General features: G+C 53.2%; 1 protein-coding gene and 6 gene segments (V, D, J or C); 6 read left to right on the top strand and 1 right to left on the bottom strand.

Moving 5' to 3' along the window:
• The window catches only part of LOC102932895, a 489,191-nt gene that overhangs the window by 74,940 nt on the left and 393,631 nt on the right, over positions 1 to 20,620 (top strand).
• The window catches only part of LOC102940154 (immunoglobulin epsilon heavy chain-like), a 1,331,510-nt gene that overhangs the window by 951,434 nt on the left and 359,456 nt on the right, over positions 1 to 20,620 (top strand). The gene's annotated exons all lie outside the window — the stretch shown is intronic.
• LOC119563587 overlaps positions 1 to 20,620 on the top strand; it is a 797,667-nt gene that overhangs the window by 437,623 nt on the left and 339,424 nt on the right.
• The window catches only part of LOC119567833, a 275,078-nt gene that overhangs the window by 80,796 nt on the left and 173,662 nt on the right, over positions 1 to 20,620 (top strand).
• The window catches only part of LOC122462688, a 104,340-nt gene that overhangs the window by 80,837 nt on the left and 2,883 nt on the right, over positions 1 to 20,620 (top strand).
• LOC122462686 lies at positions 3,976 to 20,319 on the bottom strand. The segment is given in 9 exon segments: positions 3,976 to 4,159; positions 5,554 to 5,693; positions 9,980 to 10,312; positions 10,810 to 11,139; positions 12,804 to 13,118; positions 14,320 to 14,640; positions 14,953 to 15,280; positions 16,771 to 17,079; positions 20,187 to 20,319. Coding segments are annotated over 9 exon segments (2,146 nt in total).
• LOC102932609 overlaps positions 18,760 to 20,620 on the top strand; it is a 17,083-nt gene continuing 15,222 nt past the window's right edge. The window contains 1 exon segment of the C gene segment in view: positions 18,760 to 18,960. Coding sequence covers positions 18,958 to 18,960 — 3 coding nt within the window.

Below are 20,620 nucleotides of genomic sequence, written 5' to 3'. Positions count from 1 at the left end.
TCAGCCCCAGGGCTGGATGGGCGAGTGCAGGGCTCGAACACACCAGTGCCAAGCACAGAGCTTCACGCATGGTGCTAAAGGGTGCGTAGCCAGCAGCAGCAGTGTTAGGGCTGTTATCCTGGGGGCCGTGCAGTTGCTAGCAGGGAGGGGCGCACAAAGTAGGAGACTGCAGTGGTTGCTGAGAGAGAGAGAGAGAGAGAGCTCAATCTGGTACAGATGGACACACATGTAACATGGCATGAGCCAGAGACCCTCCCGCCTGGGCGGTGATGTTTGTACACACACAGAGACGCACAACACAGAGAGACACAACCATGCACCCAGAAGCAGCCACACAGCCTCGTCTCCCTCCACTCTCAGCCAGCTCTAAGATGCAGCCGTCTCTGGGACAGGTGTTACAGGAATCCCTCACCCCGTGCTGAGTTGCTTCCCCTCTGGGGTGGAACATGGGGGCTGTTTGTACACGGACCCCTCACCGAGCACTGAGACATGTCTGACTCTTGGGTGGGGTATGCGGGGGTCAGTTTATATGGGGATATCTCACCCATCTCTAAGAAGCAGCTACCAACTCCAACCAAGTCCTTGGATCCCCCTCACGTAGGGAATGAGACCTGCGTCATCCAGAAGCCATGCACACCTACAGGGAGCATGGCAGTGGGCTCAGTATGAAGGGTTCTCCCCCCACAGTCAGAGCTGACCTCAATGCCCCCACTGCTGTGCTAGGGGGCGCCATCCTGCAGGGGGCACCATCTTTCCTCGGAGAGATCCTGAGCCTCCCCATCATTAAATTACTCATGGCTCTGTTCCTCAAAGCGACACTGTTCCGCAGCCCCCATGTCAGCTACAGCTTGGCATTTGGACAAGGGGTCCCTATCTAAACAGCCCCTGTGTCCCACACCAAAGGGGGCCACATCTCTGTGCCGGCCGTGAGAGCCCCCTATAAACAGCCACCAGATGCCACCATCCCAGTGCCACCCAAGGGAGCCCTAAATAAACAGCCCCAGAGGCGACTGTGTTCCATCTGAAGCAACTCCTGAGTGTTAGGTACATTGGGATCAGCGTCATAGAGGAAAACACATGAAATCCATCCATCCTGGTCTTTAGGAGGCACCCCCGTCGCTGCTGCATCCCAGCACCTCACACACACTCTAAGGGATCCTGAGCCACCTCGCTTGTGGGAATGGAGGGATGGAGAACGTGTGCAAATGGAGAGAGTGAGTGAAGATGTGTGGAATGGATGGTTGGATGAATGGACAGTTGTGTATAAGGATGGATGGGTGGAGGCATGTGTGGTCATGGATGGATGGGTGGAGGGGTGTGTGGGGATGCCTGGATGGTTGTATCTAGAGATGGATGGGTGGAGGGGTGTGTGGGGATGGATGGATGGTTCCATCTAAAGATGGATGGATGGTTGTATCTGGAGATGGATGGGTGGAGGGGTGGGTGGGGATGGATGGATGGATGGATGGTTGTTTCTAGAGATGGATGGGTGGAGGGGTGTGTGGTCATGCATGGATGGTTGCATCTAGAGATGGACGGATGGTTGTATCTAGAGATGGATAGGTAGGGGGTGGGTGGGGATGGATGGATGGTTGTATCTGGAGATGGATGGGTGGAGGGGTGGGTGGGGATGGATGGATGGATGGATGGATGGTTGTTTCTAGAGATGGATGGGTGGAGGGGTGTGTGGTCATGGATGGATGGTTGCATCTAGAGATGGACGGATAGTTGTATCTAGAGATGGATAGGTAGGGGGTGGGTGGGGATGGATGGATGGTTGTTTCTAGAGATGGATGGGTGGAGGGGTGAGTGGTCATGGATGGATGGTTGCATCCAGAGATGGACGGATAGTTGTATCTAGAGATGGATAGGTAGGGGGTGGGTGGGGATGGATGGATGGTTGTATCTAGAGATGGATAGGGGGAGGGGTGTGTGGTCATGGATGGATGGTTCTTTCTAAAGATGGATGGGTGGAGGGATGTGTGGTCATGGATGGGTCGGGTGAGGGCTGTGTGGGAGTGTATGGAGGGATGGATGGATGGTTGTATCTCGACACAGATAGGTGGGCAGGACGTCGCTAGGGATGGATGGATGGATGGATGGATGGATGGATGGCGGGGTCGGTCTAGAGATGGATGAGTGGAGGGGTGTGTGGTTTAGGATGGCTGGATATGTCTAGAGAGGGAATGGTGGAGGGATGGAAGGATGAGAAGGGGATAGGCGGGTTGGTGTTGGATGCACAGTCCGAGCTCTCTCTGTCACAGTGGCTGAGTCGGGGTTGATGTCTCTTTCTCTCCCCCCAGCAGAGATGATCGTGTCGGGTGAGTTTTGCAGCGATGACGGAGATGAAGAGCTTGATGGCCTCTGGTCCAGCCTCTCAGTCTTTATAACCCTCTTCCTCTTGAGCGTCTGCTACAGCGCCACCGTGACCCTGTTCAAGGTGAGAGAGAACGAACGTAGGAACGAAGGAGTGAACGAGTTTAGCTCAGTAGGGGGCAGCTTGGAAGGGAAAGAAAGAACAGAAGAAGGAAAGAGAAAGAAGAATAGGTGAATAAGACAGAGATTGAGTGAATGAGACACAGACATAAAAGCAGGAAGGGATGACACAGACAGACAGACCGAGCAGCTCCCCCAGCCCTGACCCCTCTCACCCCTGCTCTCTCTGCCCCCCTGCAGGTGAAGTGGCTGTTCTCCACCGTGGTGCAGCTGAGGCGTGCGAGGGGCCCCGAGCACAAGAACGTTCTCCACCGCGTGGTGTAGGGGCCGCTGCCCCCGTCCGCCCGGAGACAAGGGGCCGGGACTCCCGGCTCTATTGGTGACACCACCCTGAGTCCCACAGCTGCCCCCCACCACTGCTGTGCCTCTGGGAGACCCCCCTGGGGGGAGCGAGGAGCTCACCCCACATGGCCTAATCCGCCCTCAGCCACTGGGGACGCTGCCCTGCTGGGAGCTGGGCGGAGACCGGACAACTCGTACCATGCGGGGAACCAGCGCCCCTAGCGAGGAAACAACCCGAGTCCCACTTCCCACCCTCCTGAGCCCAACAGCCCCCTGCTCTGGGACTGGATCAGAGCCAGCGCCCCCTAGAGCGGAAAGGCCCCATATCCCCTTCCCCACCCCCTGCGCCAGCCAGCCCCCCGCCCTGGGGCAGGACCATAGCCAGAGTTGTGTCTGTCGTGCTGTATATTGCATATTTAGCTCTTCATTGGGATTTTTGTATGTGGTGTGTGTGTGTGTGTGTGACTTTTGTTGTGTGCACTGAGTGACAATAAATAAATAAATAAATATACAAATCAGGCTCCATCTCATTCATAACCTCCATCCCCGACTTTCAGGGACCCCTGACAGCCGCCAGAGGGTCATGTCGTGTCTGTAGGGGGCGCCTCTGGGCATGGAGAATAAAAGGAAGGATGCCCGCTGCACTGGCCCCAATGGGAGATGGGGGCCTAGTTACAAACCCAGAGAGCTGGGACTGAGGGGCACTAAGGGGAGATGTCTGGGGCAGGGAATACCACTGATCAGGAAAGAAAGAAAGAAAGAAAGAAAGAAAGAAAGAAAGAAAGAAAGAAAGAAAGAAAGAAAGAGATATGTGCGTGTCTGAGAATGGATGGATGCGTAGAGAGACACCGGGGGACTGGGACATACAGTGGGTACCGTTCTCCTTGGTTAAATCCCCCCAAACCACCCTGAAATGCAGCTACCAATTCTTAACTCCTTTTATTTTGGATCAAACACACAATTCCCGTGTAAGTTGCAAGTTAAACGATGGAGCAAATGAGACTCTTCTCCCTCCCCACAGTCCACGTTGACCAGACCTCAGGACACTACAGCCCTGCACACACAGACACACAAGGAAATCCAGTCCCTGCCGTGGGATGGGGGTGGAGGACTGAGGGCACGGGGCTGAGCTCAAGCTCCAGCATGGGCTGCCCCACGGGGACGTCCGGGGAAGGACTCTGCCCTCCCTGCTCTGGGTTCTGCGGAGCTCAGACCCTTCAGCGGCCGTTGTCGCGCCCTCCGCGCTGCCGTGGAACATGGTCCCTCCTGGTGTCCGGAGAGGGGGCAGGAGCCCGGCAGGGCTGAAGATGGAGGGAGGGAATGAAGAGGACGAAGCAGTGCTGTCCCCTCCTAGGAGCCCGGAGCCGGGCACTCACCGCACCTGTGGGACACAGAGAGCAGAAGGGTTCAGCCGGTGCCGCTCACGGGCAGCATCCTCAGCTGGGAGAGCAAGGCTAGAAGGGACCCTTGGCACCATCTAGCCTCGCCCAGCCACGCCTGCGTCCTGCCAGGATGTCTGGCTTGAGCTGGAGCTCATCTTCCAGACAGAGACACCAGCCTTGTCAAACCGCCTCAGGGAACGGCCACTGCCCAGTGGGTGCCGCACACCAAGTCCCTGGGGAGCCGCAGCTGCCTCCGCCGATTCTCCCTGCTTCTGGGACCAGCCCCATTGCACCGCGGCCCGGCACAGAACCGGCTTCACGGGCACCTCTGGCCCTTTGTGCTTCTGGGCCCGACGACTGATCCTTAGCGATCACAGCTGAGTGCTTATTGATTGACGCTCATTGAGCCTTGCTCTTGGAACACGTCCTCTTGCTTCAAAAAAATTAGGGATCATTCATTTTTGGTCATTGATCATTAATGCCTGATTATTGACAAGTGATTCTTATCAATTGATAATTATTAGCAGCTTATTGATGCTTGATCCTCGATTGTTTAACATTAATTACTGATCTGGGAGTGTTGATTATTGATAATTCATTGCAGATTAATGGCTATTCAGCATTAAGTACAGATCACTAGGTACTGACCAGGGACAGCCAATCCGTGATTATTGATTTCTCAGTGATAAATGATTGGAATTGATAATAGACTGTTGATTCTCATATATTGATCACTGCCGCATTAACCTGGATGGCAGCTCGTTAATTAGTGATGACAGGGGGTGGATTATTAATAAGTAATCGTTCCTGATTCTCTCTCATTGATCGTTGGTCACTGTCAGGAATCAGGGCTGGCAGCAGAGCCAGTCCCAGGCAACCTGACGTGCGCACCTGGCCTGGAGCCGGCTGCCTGATTGGCTCCACCCTGATTGCTTGGCAGAGTCAACAGCCCGGTTCATGAGCCCAGCAGAAGTTAAGCAGCTGCCCAAAGAATTTCCCCAGGGCTGCGATAGCAGCTGTGACTGCTTGTTCCAGCCCGGCTCCTGCCTTCTTCCCATCTGGGTCCAGCCCAGCTCCTGCCTTCTTCCCGTCTGGGTCCAGCCCGGCTCCTCCCCTCTTCCCATCTGGGTCCAGCCCTGCTCCTGCCTCCTTCCCGTCTGGGTCCAGCCCGGCTCCTCCCCTCTTCCCGTCTGGGTCCAGCCAGGCACCTAACCCTGGGCTCCAACTCCTGACTGTGGCTCTAGCCCTTGGCTCTGGCCTCTGACAATCACTGACTATGGGTGGTGATGGTGATGGCGGCTGGCTGCATGCTGACGGCGTGGGATCGATTCCTGAGCACGGGTTGTTGCTCTGAGCAGTGACGCGGGACCATGAAGGTCGCTGTTGCTCTTACCTTAAGCAGCGTGACGCCGGCGCTGTACAACAGGCTGAGCAGGAAGAGAGCAATGAAGGCAACAGGTGTCCAGAGACCGTCAGATTCCTCCTCTCCTCCTTCAACACAGACGCCTTGGTCCTCCACGAGGCAGAGAGGAGCTGGGGATGAGACACATGTGCCGGTTAGAGAGGCCTCTTCGTTAACCCAGGGAGCTGAGCGGGCACAGCGGGGAGCTCCGATCTGTGCTCTTGGCAGGAGATCCCCGTCCAGGGCCAGAGACAGAGGGTCCCTGCCAGCGGAGACCGGGCAGGCTGCAGGTGGAGACCCCCCGTCACAGGCTGCAATTCTCACAGCAGCCTCAGGGATTTCAGCCCCAACTTCCATTAAATTTCACGCCCTTTGGCTCCTTTACACACCCCAGCCACCCCGAGCATGCGATTCCCCTCCCCAGGCCAGTAACAGAGCTGGGCTGAGACCTGCCAATGCATAGCTCAATGGGGCCATGCACCCCCATCCAACAGCGGCATCTTCCCAGCCAATGCCAGTTCATTCCAATGCTGCCCTTCCAGATTTTGTGCCGGTGGCAGGGTGTGCATACCCGCACCAGCCAGGAAAGGGTTAATCACACCCTAGGGGTGGAGGAAGTCCTTCACCTCACACCATGCTGAGCAAGCTCCAAATGCTGTGCTGGTAGGAAGAAGAGCAGCCAGCTCACTCTGCACTGACCACCAAGGAGGAAGGACACTTGGTCGACGCTCCAACCCAGGAGCCATTACAGCCCTTGCCTGTGGAAGGTGGACATCTCAAGACACAGACCTGGGACCTGTTGCCTTCAGCTGACCAGCTGCAGTCGCAGTCCCAGGGAATTACCTGCTCCGAGGAGCTCGCAGACCCCAACGTGATATGGACTGCAGCTTCAGGAAGCCCGGTAGGAAGTGACCCAGGGAGGTGGAGGGAGTGGTATCTCCCACCCATCTAAGGTCAGCAAGTTGCAATGAGGTGAGGAAAGCAATAACAGATAATGCGGAAATGGCAGAGGTGCTTAATGACATCTGTGTTTCCGTTTTCACCAACAAGGTTGGTGGTGATTGGACGTCTAACGTAGTGAATGCCAGTGAAAATGAGGTAGGATCAGAGGCTAAAATAGGGAAAGAACAAGTTAAAAATTACTTAGTCATGTTAGATGTCTTCAAGTCACCAGGGCCTGATGAAACACATCCCAGAATACTTGAGGAACTGACTGAGGAGATATCTGAGCCATTAGCGATTATCTTTCAAAAGTCATGGAAGTTGGAGGAGATTGCAGAAGACTGGAAAAGGGCAAATCTAGTGCCCATCTATAAAAATGGAAATAAGGACAACCTGGGGAATTACAGACCAATCAGCTTAACTTCTGTACCCGGAAAGATAATGGAGCAAATAATTAAGCAATCAATTTGCAAACATGTAGAAGAAAATAAGGTGATAAGTAACAGCGTGGATTTGTCAAGAACAAATCGTGTCAAACCAACCAGATAGCTTTTTTTGACAGGGGAACAAGCCTTGTGGATAGGGCGGAAGCGATAGACATGGTATATCTTGACTTTAGGAAGGCTTTTGATACAGTCTTGTGTGACCTTCTCATAAACAAACTAGGTCAATGCAGACTAGATGGAACTACTATGAGGTGGGTGTATAACTGGTTGGAAAACCGTTCCCAGAGAGTAGTTATCAGTGGTTCACAGTCATGATGGAAGGGAATAATGAGTGGGGTCCCGCAGGGATCAGTTCTGGGACCAGTTCTGTTCAATATCTTCATCAATGATTTAGATAATGGCATAGAGAACACACTTATAAAGTTTGTGGACGATACCAAGCTGGGAGGGGTTGCAAGTGCTTTGGAGGTTAGGATTAAAATTCAAAATGATCTGGACAAAGTAGAGAAATGGTCTGAAGTAAAAAGGATGAAATTCAATAAGGACAAAAGCAAAGGACTCCACTTGGGAAGGAACAATCTTCCGCTCTACTCCGTGCTGATTAGGCCTCAACTGGAGTATTGTGTCCGGTTCTGGGTGCCACATTTCAGGAAAGATGTGGACAAATTGGAGAAAGTCAGAGAAGAGCAACAAAAATGATTAGAAGTCTAGAAAACGTGAGCTTTCAGGGAGGATTAAAAATTGGGATTGTTTAGGCTGGAAAAGAGAAGGTTGAGAGGGGACATGATAACAGCTTTCAAGAACATAAAAGGTTCTGACAAGGAGGAGGGAGAAAAATTGCTCTCCTTAACCTCATAGGGTAGGACAATGAGCAATGGGCTTAAATTGCAGCAAGAGAGGTGTCGGTTGGACACTAGAAAAAACTTCCTGTCAGGGTGGGTAAGCACTGGCATAAATTGACTAGGGCGGTTGTGGAATCTCCATCATTGGAGATTTTTAAGAGCAGGTGAGACAAACACCTGTCATGGGTGGTCTAGATAATACTTAGTCCTGCCATGAGTGCAGGGGACTGGCCTAGATGAGCGCTCAGGTGAGCCCGTGTCCCACCGCCCTTGCCTCATCCCCTCCGGTGACAGCCCCTGGGTGTGGCCATTACCACACTGCCCTGCATTTGAGGTCCTCTCTATTCACTCTGGCCACTAGGCCACACTCCCCTACACTCAAGGGCTGCTAGATTGACTCTAGCCCCAAGAAAACAAAGTCCTGCACTTCAGGGCTGATATACTGACCATGGGCACTAGGCCACACCGCTCTGTGCTCCTGGGTGCCCTTTAACAGACTTATCCTCCAGGAACTTATCTAATTTCCTTTTTGAACCCACTTATATTTTGGGCCATCACAACATCCCCTGACAACTACTTCCACACGTTGACTCTGTTGTGTGAAGAAGTTCTTCCTTGTGTTTGTTTTAAACAAGCTGCCATTTAATTTCATTGGGTGACCCCAGGTTCTTGTATTATGTGAAGGGGAAAATAACACTTCCTGATTTACTTTCTTCACACCCGCCATGATTTTATAGACCTCTGTCATATCCCCCTTAGTCATTTCTTTTCTAAGATGAAAAGTCCCAGCCTGTCTAATCTCTCCTCAGTCGGAAGCTGTTCCATCCCCATGATCAATGTTGTCCCATTTCTCTGTACCTTCTCCATTTCTAATACATCTTTCTTGAGATGGGACAACCAGGATTGCAAGCAGTATGCAAGCTGTGGGCATACCATGGATTTATACAGTGGCATTATGAGATTTACTGTTTTAATATCTGTCCCTTTCCTAATGGTTCCTACCATTGTTACCTTTTCTGACTGTCACTCTGTGTTGACTCAGGAACTGAATGCTGTATTCCAGTATTGGTCTCCCTAACCCTGTACACAGAGGTGAAATCACTTCCCCTGCACACCAACCCCATGTTTATACATCCAGGGACAGAGCTGGGAGGAATGAAGGCTCCTAACTCAGTCTCACCCTCCTGCCTATCTCCCTGAAGACATAACACCAAATTCCAGGGCGCTCTGCCTCTAACCTTATGTGGTCAAGCGAGGACGCGTCTCCTAAGGGTTCCTACGACAGTGTGGCTAGGGCTGCATTGCTGGACAGGTGCAATAGTTAAGAAACAAGTCTTGGAGATGGGGGATCAGGGCTCTATTCCCACCTCTCTCACTGACCTGCAGTGTGACCAGAGACAAACCACTTCGGCTGGGGACTTTAAAGGACTCTTAGGAAATTAGGTGCCAGTGAAATAAACTCACAATTGAATGGGAGTTGGGTGTCTCGTTCCCTTTTAGCTTCCCAATTTTAATCCCTTTGTGCCAAAATATCAGCTCCTTGGTTCCAGGACATTTGCTCTGCGTGTGTTCGTACAGGGCCCATGCAATGGGGCGCTGACATCAGTCAGGAGATCTAGGAGCTGCAATATCATGAATAATAATGGATGGATCGCAACTCACTGCAGAGGGATGGTCAGGTAGAAACATGACACTCCATGAGGATGGATGGATGGATGCAGAGAGGAGATTGCATAATTTTGCATGCATGGATGGACGGAGATTGTGCAATCAAGGAAACAGGTACTGCAGAGGGTAGGATGGATGGATAGATCCTGTGGAAGGGTGAATTGATGTAGACAATCCATAAGGAAAGAAAGAAAGAAAGGTGGGGGGATACATCTAGATATTGTGGGAGGAAGCGTGGGTGGGTGGATGAGACACAGAGACAGTCTCCGCCAGAAGACACACCCTTCATCACAAACTCTAGCATGCTGCATTTTTATTTGGGCATATTCCACACACAGCCACGCTCTGTACACCAGAGCTCCCACAGCTTTACACACAGGCTAAGAGGAATCCCAGACCCCACAAGGTTCCCTGGCCATCTCAGATACGCCGTGAGGAGCCCACGCGGCTCTGCTCCTCAGTAGCAGGTGACGTCGGTATCGGACAAGATCACAGAGACATTGACGGCGGTGGGTTTACCGGAGGCTTTGTCCACACTCCGGTGGATGAAGGTCATGGGCAGACCCTCATGCCCCACCACGCAGGCGTACGTGTTCCCCCGTTCCCATTCAGATGCCAAGACATTGAGCTTGCTGTAGATGAAGTAGCGCTCCTCCTTCCCGGCCTCCCGGACTGGGCCGATGTTGGTGTAGGCTTCCTGGGGCACAGGCCGGTCCTGCTGGGTCCATGTCACCAAGATGTCTCTGGGCCGGAAGCCGGAGGCCAGGCAGGTGATGGTGGCTGATTCCCGGAGAGCCAGCTCCTCAGCGTGAGGAGGGGAGATGTAGACAGAAGGGGCCCGGAGGGAAACCACTGCCATGAGACACAGCAAAGGGTTAATGCAAAGGATTGGGACCCAGGAATCCTGGCTACCAACCTCCACCCTCATCGCCCTGCTATATCCCACGAGACCCCCCACTCCCCACCCAGACCCATGGATACAATCCAGGAGTTCGGGCCACACTAATCCACCAGATCCAAATACCTTCCCTGAAAAGGGGCAAGAATTCAGGACTCATGGCTTCCAGTCTCCCTATTCTAACCCACGACATCCCACTCCCCTCCCAGAGACAGAAAAAGAACCCAGGAGTCCTGACTCTGTCCCCTTCTGTCTCATAAATTAGCCCATTACATCCCAACCACAAATTTGCGACTCCCAGTCCCAAAGACCTCAAGCCGGATCACAGCTAGAGCCCCCTAGAGACAGAAGGTCCCGTGTCCCATTCCCCACATCCTGAGCCAGCCACTCTGCCAAGCCTGCAGCTGGATGGGAGCTGGCGCCCCCTACAGGGGAAAGGCTGAGTTCTTACTGTGACTCTTGTGGATGCTCTTGACAATGGCCGACGGGATGTCTTGGTGCTTCACGGTGCAGGTGACCTCCTCCCCCGCCTGCCACTCCTCCACGCACACCCGCAGGAAGCTGGTTGCACTGTAGGTGCCATCTTCCTGCAGCACTGGCTCCCTGGAGACCACGGCCAACGGGCCTCCACTACCCCGCTTCCAGGAGACCTCCAGGCTGCCGGGGGTTTCCATGCCACTCACCAAACAACTGATGGTGGCGTTCTGCCCTATGTACAGGTCCTCCAGGGAAGGGGGAAGGAGAGAGACCTCCAGAGGGTGTCGATTACAGTTGCTGACACCTGGTTGGGGGCAGGAGGCAGCGTTGAGGGCTGGGCTGAGCAAATATTTCAACAGGCACAAGGTGGTAACTGAGTGCCTCTCTCTCAGGGGCGCAAAGCCCAGGGGCTGTTTGGGAAAGGGGCTGAGGGTCATTGGAGGTGGAAATAGGGCACTGGGTTCCCTGGTAGAAGGGGCGGGACCCTCATCTTATGGAGCAGTGGGGAAAATAGCTGAGATTTTCCAACCACCCGAGAGATTGGGATTCCTGGGTCCAATTATTGTTATTTGGGTCTCTGGGTCCCAAGAGCAAATCTGAAGGTCTCCGGCTTTGTCGGGAGAAAGCTCCATTGTGGAAAACATGGCCAGGGACAGACCTGCCGTGGTTGCTCAACTCAGGGTCCTTCCAGCCAGAAATTCATGAGCTTGATGACCACCTGAGCTCAGTGCAGTTATCCCCATTTCCCAGGGCAGCTGGAACACAGGACAAATGACCTGCCCATGGTCATGACTGGCACCCAGATCCTCCTGCTCTAACCACTAGACCCCACACTGCACCCACGGCTCAGGACGGATCTTGTGTTCCCTAAACCCTACCCTCTGCACAGGGAGAAGGGCCATTTATATTTCACACCTATGCTCTGCTGAGGTCCCTCAGGACATGAGTCCCCCAACTCCCACTGCAAGCCGATGGAGGAGGGGAGACCTCGAATCACTTTAGAAATCTCAGCAGGGAAGCCCAGACTGACGGGAGTCCTGGCACCCAGGGACAATATACTCTATTGAATGTTGTGTGAAGGATATGCATGGTGTCGCTCATGAGATTAGTTTCTAAAGTGGATGTTGCTGGAGCTGGGAGTCCAGATTCATATGGACGCCCAAGCCCCACTGTGGGGCAATGGAGCTGAGGGGTTTCTCTCCTTTGTTTGAATGAATTCGTCAGCTTCTGAATCCGATATGGAATCTGCCCCACCCCAGCTCATCTTTTCCTTGACAACAGATTTTAATTGGGTGCCTGTCATGGCTGCAGATCCATGAAGACATTCCTAATGTGCCAGCAACAAATGTGAGGAATAAAAAGGGACAATAAGGACAAAATTGTGAATCAGCCACCTTGGGAATCCACATCCAAGTGTGGAGCAAACAACTCCCAGGGGGATCCATGGTTAAGAAGGAAAGAAATTTTTCAGTGAACCACCTCCCTGCCATGAAAGTCCTCTGTGAACTTTCCCCAAGAGCAAGAGTGTCCATCCCAATGTCTTGGCCAAATCACAGCCCAATGAGATTACATTCTGCACCCTCCCTTAAATTCCCTCTTGCACTTAGGACAGTTTTCCTGCATTTCCGTTAGCGGTGATGGGGTCTATGAAGCTGCAGAATCATCTCCTCCAGGAGTGGGGTGGGATCCCCATTACTTGGGGCATTTCGGACTGGATAATGCCTTGGGAATACAGGGAACTCTCCTGCACTGGAGTGGAGGGGAGGTTCCCACCCAGCTCAGGTTGCAATAAATCTTGGTTTCACCAAAGACGACATCATAATGGAGAAAGAAATCCTTCATTGCCACGCCCTCTCCCCCCACCAGGGCTCACATGGGGTCATGCGGTTGTTTATGCCATTGGCTGGACAGGATAAGAACACATGTGGACATCCCCAAATTAATACCTGCCTCTGAGAACCCACTTACCGAGGGACACCTTTTCCACAACGCTCTTGGGCTCTTCCATGGCCGGGTGATGCACCACGCAGGTGTAATTTCCTTCTCCTTGACTTTGCTCAACCTTCAGGATGCTGTAGGCAGAGAAAGTGCCACTTCCTGACACAGGGCCATGGTTGTAACTGGACTTGAGTTCCGGGGAGTTATTCTTCAACCATGACATGCTGATCTCTTCAGGGTAGAAGCCACTAGCTTCGCAGATGAGAGTCAAGGAGACTCTGTTCCCGGAGATGTCTTCGTGGTAGGCTTGGGAGACAGTGACTGAGGGCTCCTTCTTACTGATGCCTAAATGAAAAGGAAGAGGGGCAAGAGAAGAATAAGACTTGGTTTGCCTGTCTAAGTTACGGACTTATATCCAGCAGCTATCACTGTGTGAAGGGGCCAGGGAGGGCAGTTGTTCAGGGTACGTGTGAAGCTAAACCAGGCAAAATAAAAACCCAACCCTTGAGCATCATCTCCCTTGAAGCTCAAAGAGTCTGGATCTTCACCCAAAGATTCAACTGAAATCCAAAGCCTTCCCCACAGAATGCACAGTGAACTTCCAGATCCTCAACCTTCAACGGCAACAACTTAACATCATCATATTCATCTTCTTCACCTCCCTTGTTTTTGTAATCACTTCCTTCCTCCTTATCTTCATCTTCTCCAGCATTCTAATGTTCTTTCTTTTTTTCTCCTTCAGCATCTTCATTTCCTTCTTCATTGTCATCATCATCATCTTCATCCCCTTCGAGATCATCATCCTAATCGTTATCCTCAGCTTAGTTTTACAGTAACGCAGATGGGCAGGGGGCTTTGAGCTAGTCCTGTGTCCCAAACCTGAATCCTCACCCCAAACCTTGAACCACATTATCTCCTCTTCACCCCAAGTCTCCACCATGCATCATCATGACATTGGGTCACCAACCCATTTGCTCACTCAGATGGAGCCTCTTCCCTCCTTCAAACACTTACAGCAAAATTCAACACAACTGAGATTTTTCAAAGGCTGGCTAAGGGACTTGGACACCTTGGGTATTTCAATGGGATTTGGGCACCTAACTCCACTGGAGACTTAGAGATTCTCATCAGAAATATCCCTGAAAGACCAGATGCCAGCGACAAGCACCAGCCAGATTTCCAGAGGTAAGAAGTACATATGCACATCAGACCAGAGTCCCTAACAGGCCACATCGCTGGATCCCAGGGAGCGGAGGGAGTGAAATTCTTGGAGAACCTGGAAATTAATGATAAAGCAGGGAATACTGGGGAAACTGTGCAAGTGGAAATTACTGAGAGATAGAGAATGATTCATAGGAGAAATAATAATTATACCTGCAATGCACCCCTGTGCTGAGGGCCTAGGCTCCGCTAAAGTCCTACTTGTCGGGGGGTTAACTGGGACTTAGAGGCTGCCTAGGATTTGTGCGGGGTGAGTTTCACCCTCTAATCCCAATTAACAATGACTGGAGTTTGCCTTTCCCTTTGACATGCCAAGGCTACTCACCTGTATTGCTCATGCTTATGTCCTGGGTTAGTTCTCCAGAACAGGGTGTGGTCACTTTGCAGGTAAATATGGTGCCTTGTCCCCATTGGGCCAGTGACACAGGGTGAGAACTGACAAGGCTGGTGGTCCCGTTGCTGTTCTTCTTGAGAGTTTCTGTCTTCGCCGCAGAGCTGACTTGCCCATCCACTTTCCATGCGATTCTGCTGGCTGCTAAGTCATAACCCAAAACTAAACAGGTAACATGACCAGAATTTTTGATGACGTCTTCATAGGAGGGTTTGGTTAAGTAGATGGTTGGGTCAAGTGAACTTCTGAGGCAGGCTGAGAAATTCAAAGAGATCTCATTGACCAGCATAAATAATGTGGAAAGGCAGAAAAAGACTATCGAAATCTAATCTAATCTATCCATCCATCCATCCCCAACAGAACACTGGTAGTATCCATCCCATCCATCCATCCCCCCATTATATCTCTTTCTCTTCCCATCCACCTACAGTATCAATTTCTCTATGGTACTCCTCTGTCTCCCATCACACTGGGGTCTAGGTGCAGTCCCACCTACCCTTAGGCAGGGCTGGTTTCTGAGTAACTCTCCACCCCACCTCCCCACCATGCACGGGCGTAGCCCCTCACCCAAGCACTTGCTGGCGTTGTGCATGGAGAGCTCTGTTCCCACTGCTGGGTGGGTCACCTGACAGGTGTAGACGTCCCCCGTCTCCCAGCTCTGCCTGGTGACAGTCATGCGACTCTGCCCCATGTAGGAGCCATCTGTGCCCATTGCAGAGGAAAAGGCTGGGGTGGGGGGGGCTCCTCTCCTTTCCATTCACCAGCCATTTCACGTCGGCTTTCCCGGGTCCGAAGCTCAGGAGGAGGCAAACCAGCTCCAGCTGGCTCTCTGTGGTGCTGTCCTCGCAGGTGGGGACCAGGAGGTGAACCTGGGGTGGCATTGTCGAACCACACGCTGAGAGCAGAGAGAGGGGAAAACACAGTCCAGTGTCATTCTCCGTAGATCTCCACTCCCCTTCCTGAGAGAGTGCTAACTCTACAGTCCTCCCACCACTGGCAAAAAACCCACCTTGTTGTGCTGTGTTTAAACTGCGTACTTTATTCAGCCTCTAAGGATTAACTTCACAGCCATGTAAGGGATTAAAACAAATGGCAACAGGGCCCTTAAATCATTTAGGCAAATATTGAATGCCTCTGTGCATTCTTTCTGCACATGCTGCATGGAGTGTGTTCTCCCTGGTAAACAGCAGGGACAAAGCTGGAACTTGAGCTGTGTTTCTTTGAACTTCTTTTCCTCAATTAATGTCCCCTGTTTAAGGGGAACTATGGAGCTGTAGAGCATGACATGGCATCAGAAGAAAACCTGGGAGAGGACTGACTGTGTCTGACTATGGAAAAAGGGTCAAATCCTCAGCTGATGTAAGTCGGCACAAGGCCACTGCCTTCCGTGGAGATCAGTCGATTTACACCCGTTCAAGTTCTGACCCCAGAAGGCCTAGGTTTGCTGCTCTGGGGTTGTATCCATTTCAAAAGATGCCCGAGAACAGCCGGAGTGCAAGAAACACACACAGCTCCATGACAAAGAGGTGTAAGCGAGTGCTAGCTTGTAAGGGGGTGTAGCCCCGTTAGGGCCAGCGGTTGCTGGGAATTGGAATTTCATGGGGCTGCTTGCTGCAGTCTATAGAAGGGAAAGCTTCTGGCTCAGTGCTGGGGAAAGCACCCAAGAGGGAAATCTCTAGATGCGGACCAGGCAGGAGGGCTAGGGACCATGCAGGAAAGGGGACCTAGTGGGAAAGGGGGGGTGTGCTCCCCATCCAGCCGGCTGAACGCTGGGGGGGCCCCGGGTGGCTGGGAGCCTGTGCTCTGAGTTGCACTGGTTTTGCTTTGAGTCCTTGTGTGTGAACAAATCTGGCCTTTGGACTGAAGCAGCGAATGGGCTTTGTTCTACCCCCCCGGTGGGAGGAGTTTGGGTTTGGGTGAGGGTGAGGGAGTAAGGCAGTGAGCCGAAGATTTCCCCTGTACAGAAGGGCAGCATGCGGCTTAGGTGCCATTTCAGACCAGATGCGTGTCTAAGATTTTCCAAGGTGCCTCAGGGATTTACGTGCCAAGTGCCCAGGGGAACCGGGGGCCTAAATATTTTAGGCAGGGCTGAAAAATCTCCCCTTTAGTGGAACATAGGTCTCTGCCCAGGGTGCGTTTCACCCTGAGGTTTGCCTCATTCAGGGGTCCATGGAGAGGGGCGCTGGGGGCGGGAGTTCTGCAATGACAAAGCACCAGGGCTCAGTGTGTTCCAACACGGGGCCAAACTTTCCCCACTCTTTCAGGGTGAGATTTTTCCAAAGGCACCTACAGGATGTGGATTAAGATTAACTGGCTCCCAGACCCTCTAGACGCTTTGAAAATCTCAGCCTGGCTGCCCCCTCCTCCCCCCGCCGCATGTCTTACATTCCTGAGGGAACTTCCCGGACACTGTCTTTGCTGAGCCTTGATGCGTCACGTCGCACTGGTAGGGGTCGCCCTGCCGGGAACTGTCAGAGGGGATCAGCAGGCTGCTCTGGGTGTGGAGCCCATTGCTCATCGTCACCTCTGGGAAAGTTTTGACCCCCTTGGTCACTTGGCCAGAATTCCACTTGATGTCCACTGGTGATGGCAAATAGCCAGTTACGAGGCAGGCCAAGCTGGTGTCCGGGGGCGCATTGCCGGTCTTGCTGCAGCAGGGAACCAGGGGGAAGACGGAGGGGGTTGTGGCGGTCGCTGGAAAAAGAAAGAGAATATGAGAGAAACCATCAAAAGGGGGGAAACTCTGAAAACCAGGCCACTGATCTACCTACATCCGTCCATCCACCTCCCTCTGTGGCCTGATGGCTGCCTGGCCCAGTGGCCAATTCACTGGGAAAGGAGTCAGGACTCTTAGGTTCTATTCCCAGCTGCTGTGGGAACGTGGGCCTGTCGCAGACCTTCTCTCGCCCTTTAACTTTCCATTGTGAAGTGGTGTCCGAGCGATGGACGAAGAACACGAGAAATGGGATTCTGACCTCGGCTGCTCCAGTGTAAACCTGGAGCAACTCCAGAGGACTCGCTCTGGTTTTGTGCAAGTGATGCTGAAAGGAGACTCTGGTCCTTTAGAAGGCAGAAATATTCCCCACGCGCCTCACAATGTGAGTCCAGCCCTCCTCAGCTCTCCAGTGTGAAGTGAGCATCAGTACTGTTGTTGAACAGATGGGGAAACTGAGGCCTGGAGAGATGACGTGGCTTCCCCAAGGTGACAGGGGGAGTCTGTGGGAGATCTGGGAACCGAAGCCAGCTCCCTAAGTCCCTTCCTCTGTTTGATGACAAGACCGTTTCTTAAAGCTAGGGAAGAGCCCTCCAGGAGTCATGGATGGATGAGATAACTCAACACGCGTGCTTTCTCCTCCGGTCCCTGCCCTTCTTTGCAAACAGATCTTTCAAACCATACACCTCGGATTCTGGGCTCTTCAATCTGCCTCTCCGGGACACTGACAGGTCCAGGGGAAATTCACTGAGGATGAAATATTCACTCCCAGCTGGCTTTCCCAATTTTACAGTATTTTGGGGGTTGCAGTCCTTATTTCTGGATTCTGGTGGACTCTCCATGACACGGAGTCCTTAAAGCCAGCTTTGGCCTCTCTTTCTAACTGCTCTGCTCGACCAGAAGGTGGGGGCTTGGGTCAGGGATCACCGGGGGACGTGCCGATCCTGGTAATCCCTTCTTCTGCCCTGAAACTCCACGAATTGATGAGCTCTAAACAGGTCAAATTGCAGTGGACATTCCACCACCAGTCATGGTGCGAGGAACCACCCAACTACTTCTCACCACCTTCACAGGAGCAAGGACCAGAAGAGACCCTTTGTATAATAAAGACAAACTGCCAGGAGACCTTAAAAGAAGGAATAATGGCTAGAGGAGACATGATACTTGTGTGCACCTAGGTACAGGACATCTATCTATCCCCGAACAAGCCCACTATCAATCTATCCTTCCTGGGTGGTTGAGAGTCAGGACTCCTGGGTTCTTTCTCTGGTCTTTAAAAGGTTAGTACAGATGGGGCTGAAATGTCACCTCCTAGGATCTGTCCCCAGTTCTGGGAGTGGTCACGGATCTCCTACGTTAGAGTGGGGGGCTGGGAGTCAGGACTCCTCGGTTCTATCCCCAGTTCCAGGGCAGCCATAAAGTCTCCTTCTTCACCCTCCCACATGGCAGGTTCTCAAAAAGAGCCCCCAGGAGGCCTCAATCTTTTCTGAGCTTTGGGTCCTTCCTGGCTGAATCTCTGGGGAAAACCGACCAACAAACAAACAAACAACATGGGCTGAAAAGGGGAAGTTTCCACAAGTGAAAGTCACACTGAGGTTGTTTTTTCACCCCGGTTTTAGCCCCTGGGCTCACCCACCTGTCCAATTTTCACACCTTCTCACCAGCTGTAACAGTAAAAGCTCCCCAGTGGGTATCATCTCTTGTTTTCAATCTATAATTATCTTGACTACCCTCTGCGGGGGAGGAGAGGGGATGTCTGACAGGCAAAGATACCTCAGAAGAGCTACGCGACAGACACAGAGCAGAGCTGGACTCCCGGACAGAACCCCCCGGTCTACAGTGCCGGACCACGACCCAACATGGTGAGTGAATTACAGGAAAGTGACTGCTGTTGGCTTGTCACATGAGTGCAGAGGGTGTTTTAACCCTATCAGAGATAAATGGGGATAAGATGGGGAGGCCAGACTGTGCCCCCCGGCCCCGCAGAGACAGGGGAACAGAGGTGCTTATCTCACACTCCACCTATAAGCTGGGATAACAGCTTTGAAAGAACTGTAGGGAGCGAAACCAGGACTGGGCCAGCAGGGGCTGCAGGTTACGATTGAGGGGCACCAGGAGAGCTGGGGGGGGGCAGGGCTGAGCTAGCAGGGGCTGTGGGTCGGGAGTGAGGGGCATCAGCAGAACTGGGGACAGCCGAGGGCTGAGCTAGCAGGGGGCTGCGGGTCGGGAGTGAGGAGCACAGGCAGAGCTGGGTGGGGGAGCCCCGAGCTGGGCTAGAAGGGGCTGCTGGTCAGGTGCGAGGGGCACCCGCAGAGATGGGTGGGAGCCAGGGCTGGGCGGGAGCCAGGGCTGGGCTAGCAGGGGGCTGCAGGTCAGGAGTGAGGGGCACATGCACGGCTGGGGGTAGGGCTGGGCTAGCCGGGGGCTCCAGGTCAGGAGTGAGGGGAACCAGCAGAGCTGGGTGGGGGGCAGGGCTGGGCTAGCAGGGGCTGCAGGTTGGGAGTGAGGGGCACTGGAAGAGTTGGGGGGAGGCCAGGGCTGGTCTAGCAGGTGCTGCGAGTCAGGAGTGAGGGGCATCAGCAGAGCTGGGGGCAGCCCAGGGCCAGGCTAATAGGGGCTACAGGTTGGGAGATAGGGGCACCAGCAGAGCTGGGGGGAGCCAGGGCTGCAATAGCAGGCAGCTGTGGGATGGGAGTGAGGGGCACAGGCAGGGCTGGGGGGAGCCCACGGCTGGGCTAGCAGGGGGCTGCGGGTAGGGAGTGAGGAGCACCGGCAGGGTAGTGGGGCAGAGCGGGGCTAGCAGGGGCTATGGGTTGGGAGTGAGAGGCACTGGCAGGTCTGGGGGGAGCCCAGGGCTGGGCTAGCAGGCAGGTGAGGGTCAGGACTCAGGGACATAAGCAGACATGCGGTGCTCAGGGTTGGGGGGCTGAAACTAGAGGTTTGGGGGAACAGCTGAGTTGTTTCTAAGGGACTTTTGTTGTCTCCTCTCTTTAGCCCAGTCCCAAATATTTGCAACCAAACCTTTCTAAACTGAGGCATAAATTTCCCTTTAGCATGTCCCTTGTCAGAGGTAAAACCCTCAGCTCACCGAGTGCGGGAACACGTCTCTCTGAGCCGTCCCAGCCTCCCTCCACCAGCTCTGTGCTCATGCTCCATGCTGAGGGCCGAGCGTGGGGAGTTCCCAGCACAGCTAGATGTCAGCTTGGCTGCCTGGGGCTGGACGTAACTGGCAGCCCCTCTTCGGGCAACAGCTCAGAGTTCAGGCTCCTAATTTGGCCTCTGAGTTGAGCTGGCTCCGTTTTTGCTGCGCACTCAGCTGGAGACGCGTTGGGCTTCCTTTCCAGGGGGGACGAGCTCTGACATCTCCGGCTAAAGCCCACTGGAGATGCAGACCCCAGTAACTGCTCCCCAATGCGCCTCAAGTTTGGGCATCTAGAAAGTGAGGCCGCTGGAATTCTTGGGAGATTTCTCCTGTAGAGTTTAGGAAAGTGTCCAGCAAAATCTTCATCCAAATTGGTTAGA

Source organism: Chelonia mydas, chromosome 13 (assembly GCF_015237465.2).
Source record: "Chelonia mydas isolate rCheMyd1 chromosome 13, rCheMyd1.pri.v2, whole genome shotgun sequence".
Lineage (NCBI taxonomy): Eukaryota > Metazoa > Chordata > Testudines > Cheloniidae > Chelonia > Chelonia mydas.
This window is presented reverse-complemented; position numbering and strand designations above follow the sequence as displayed.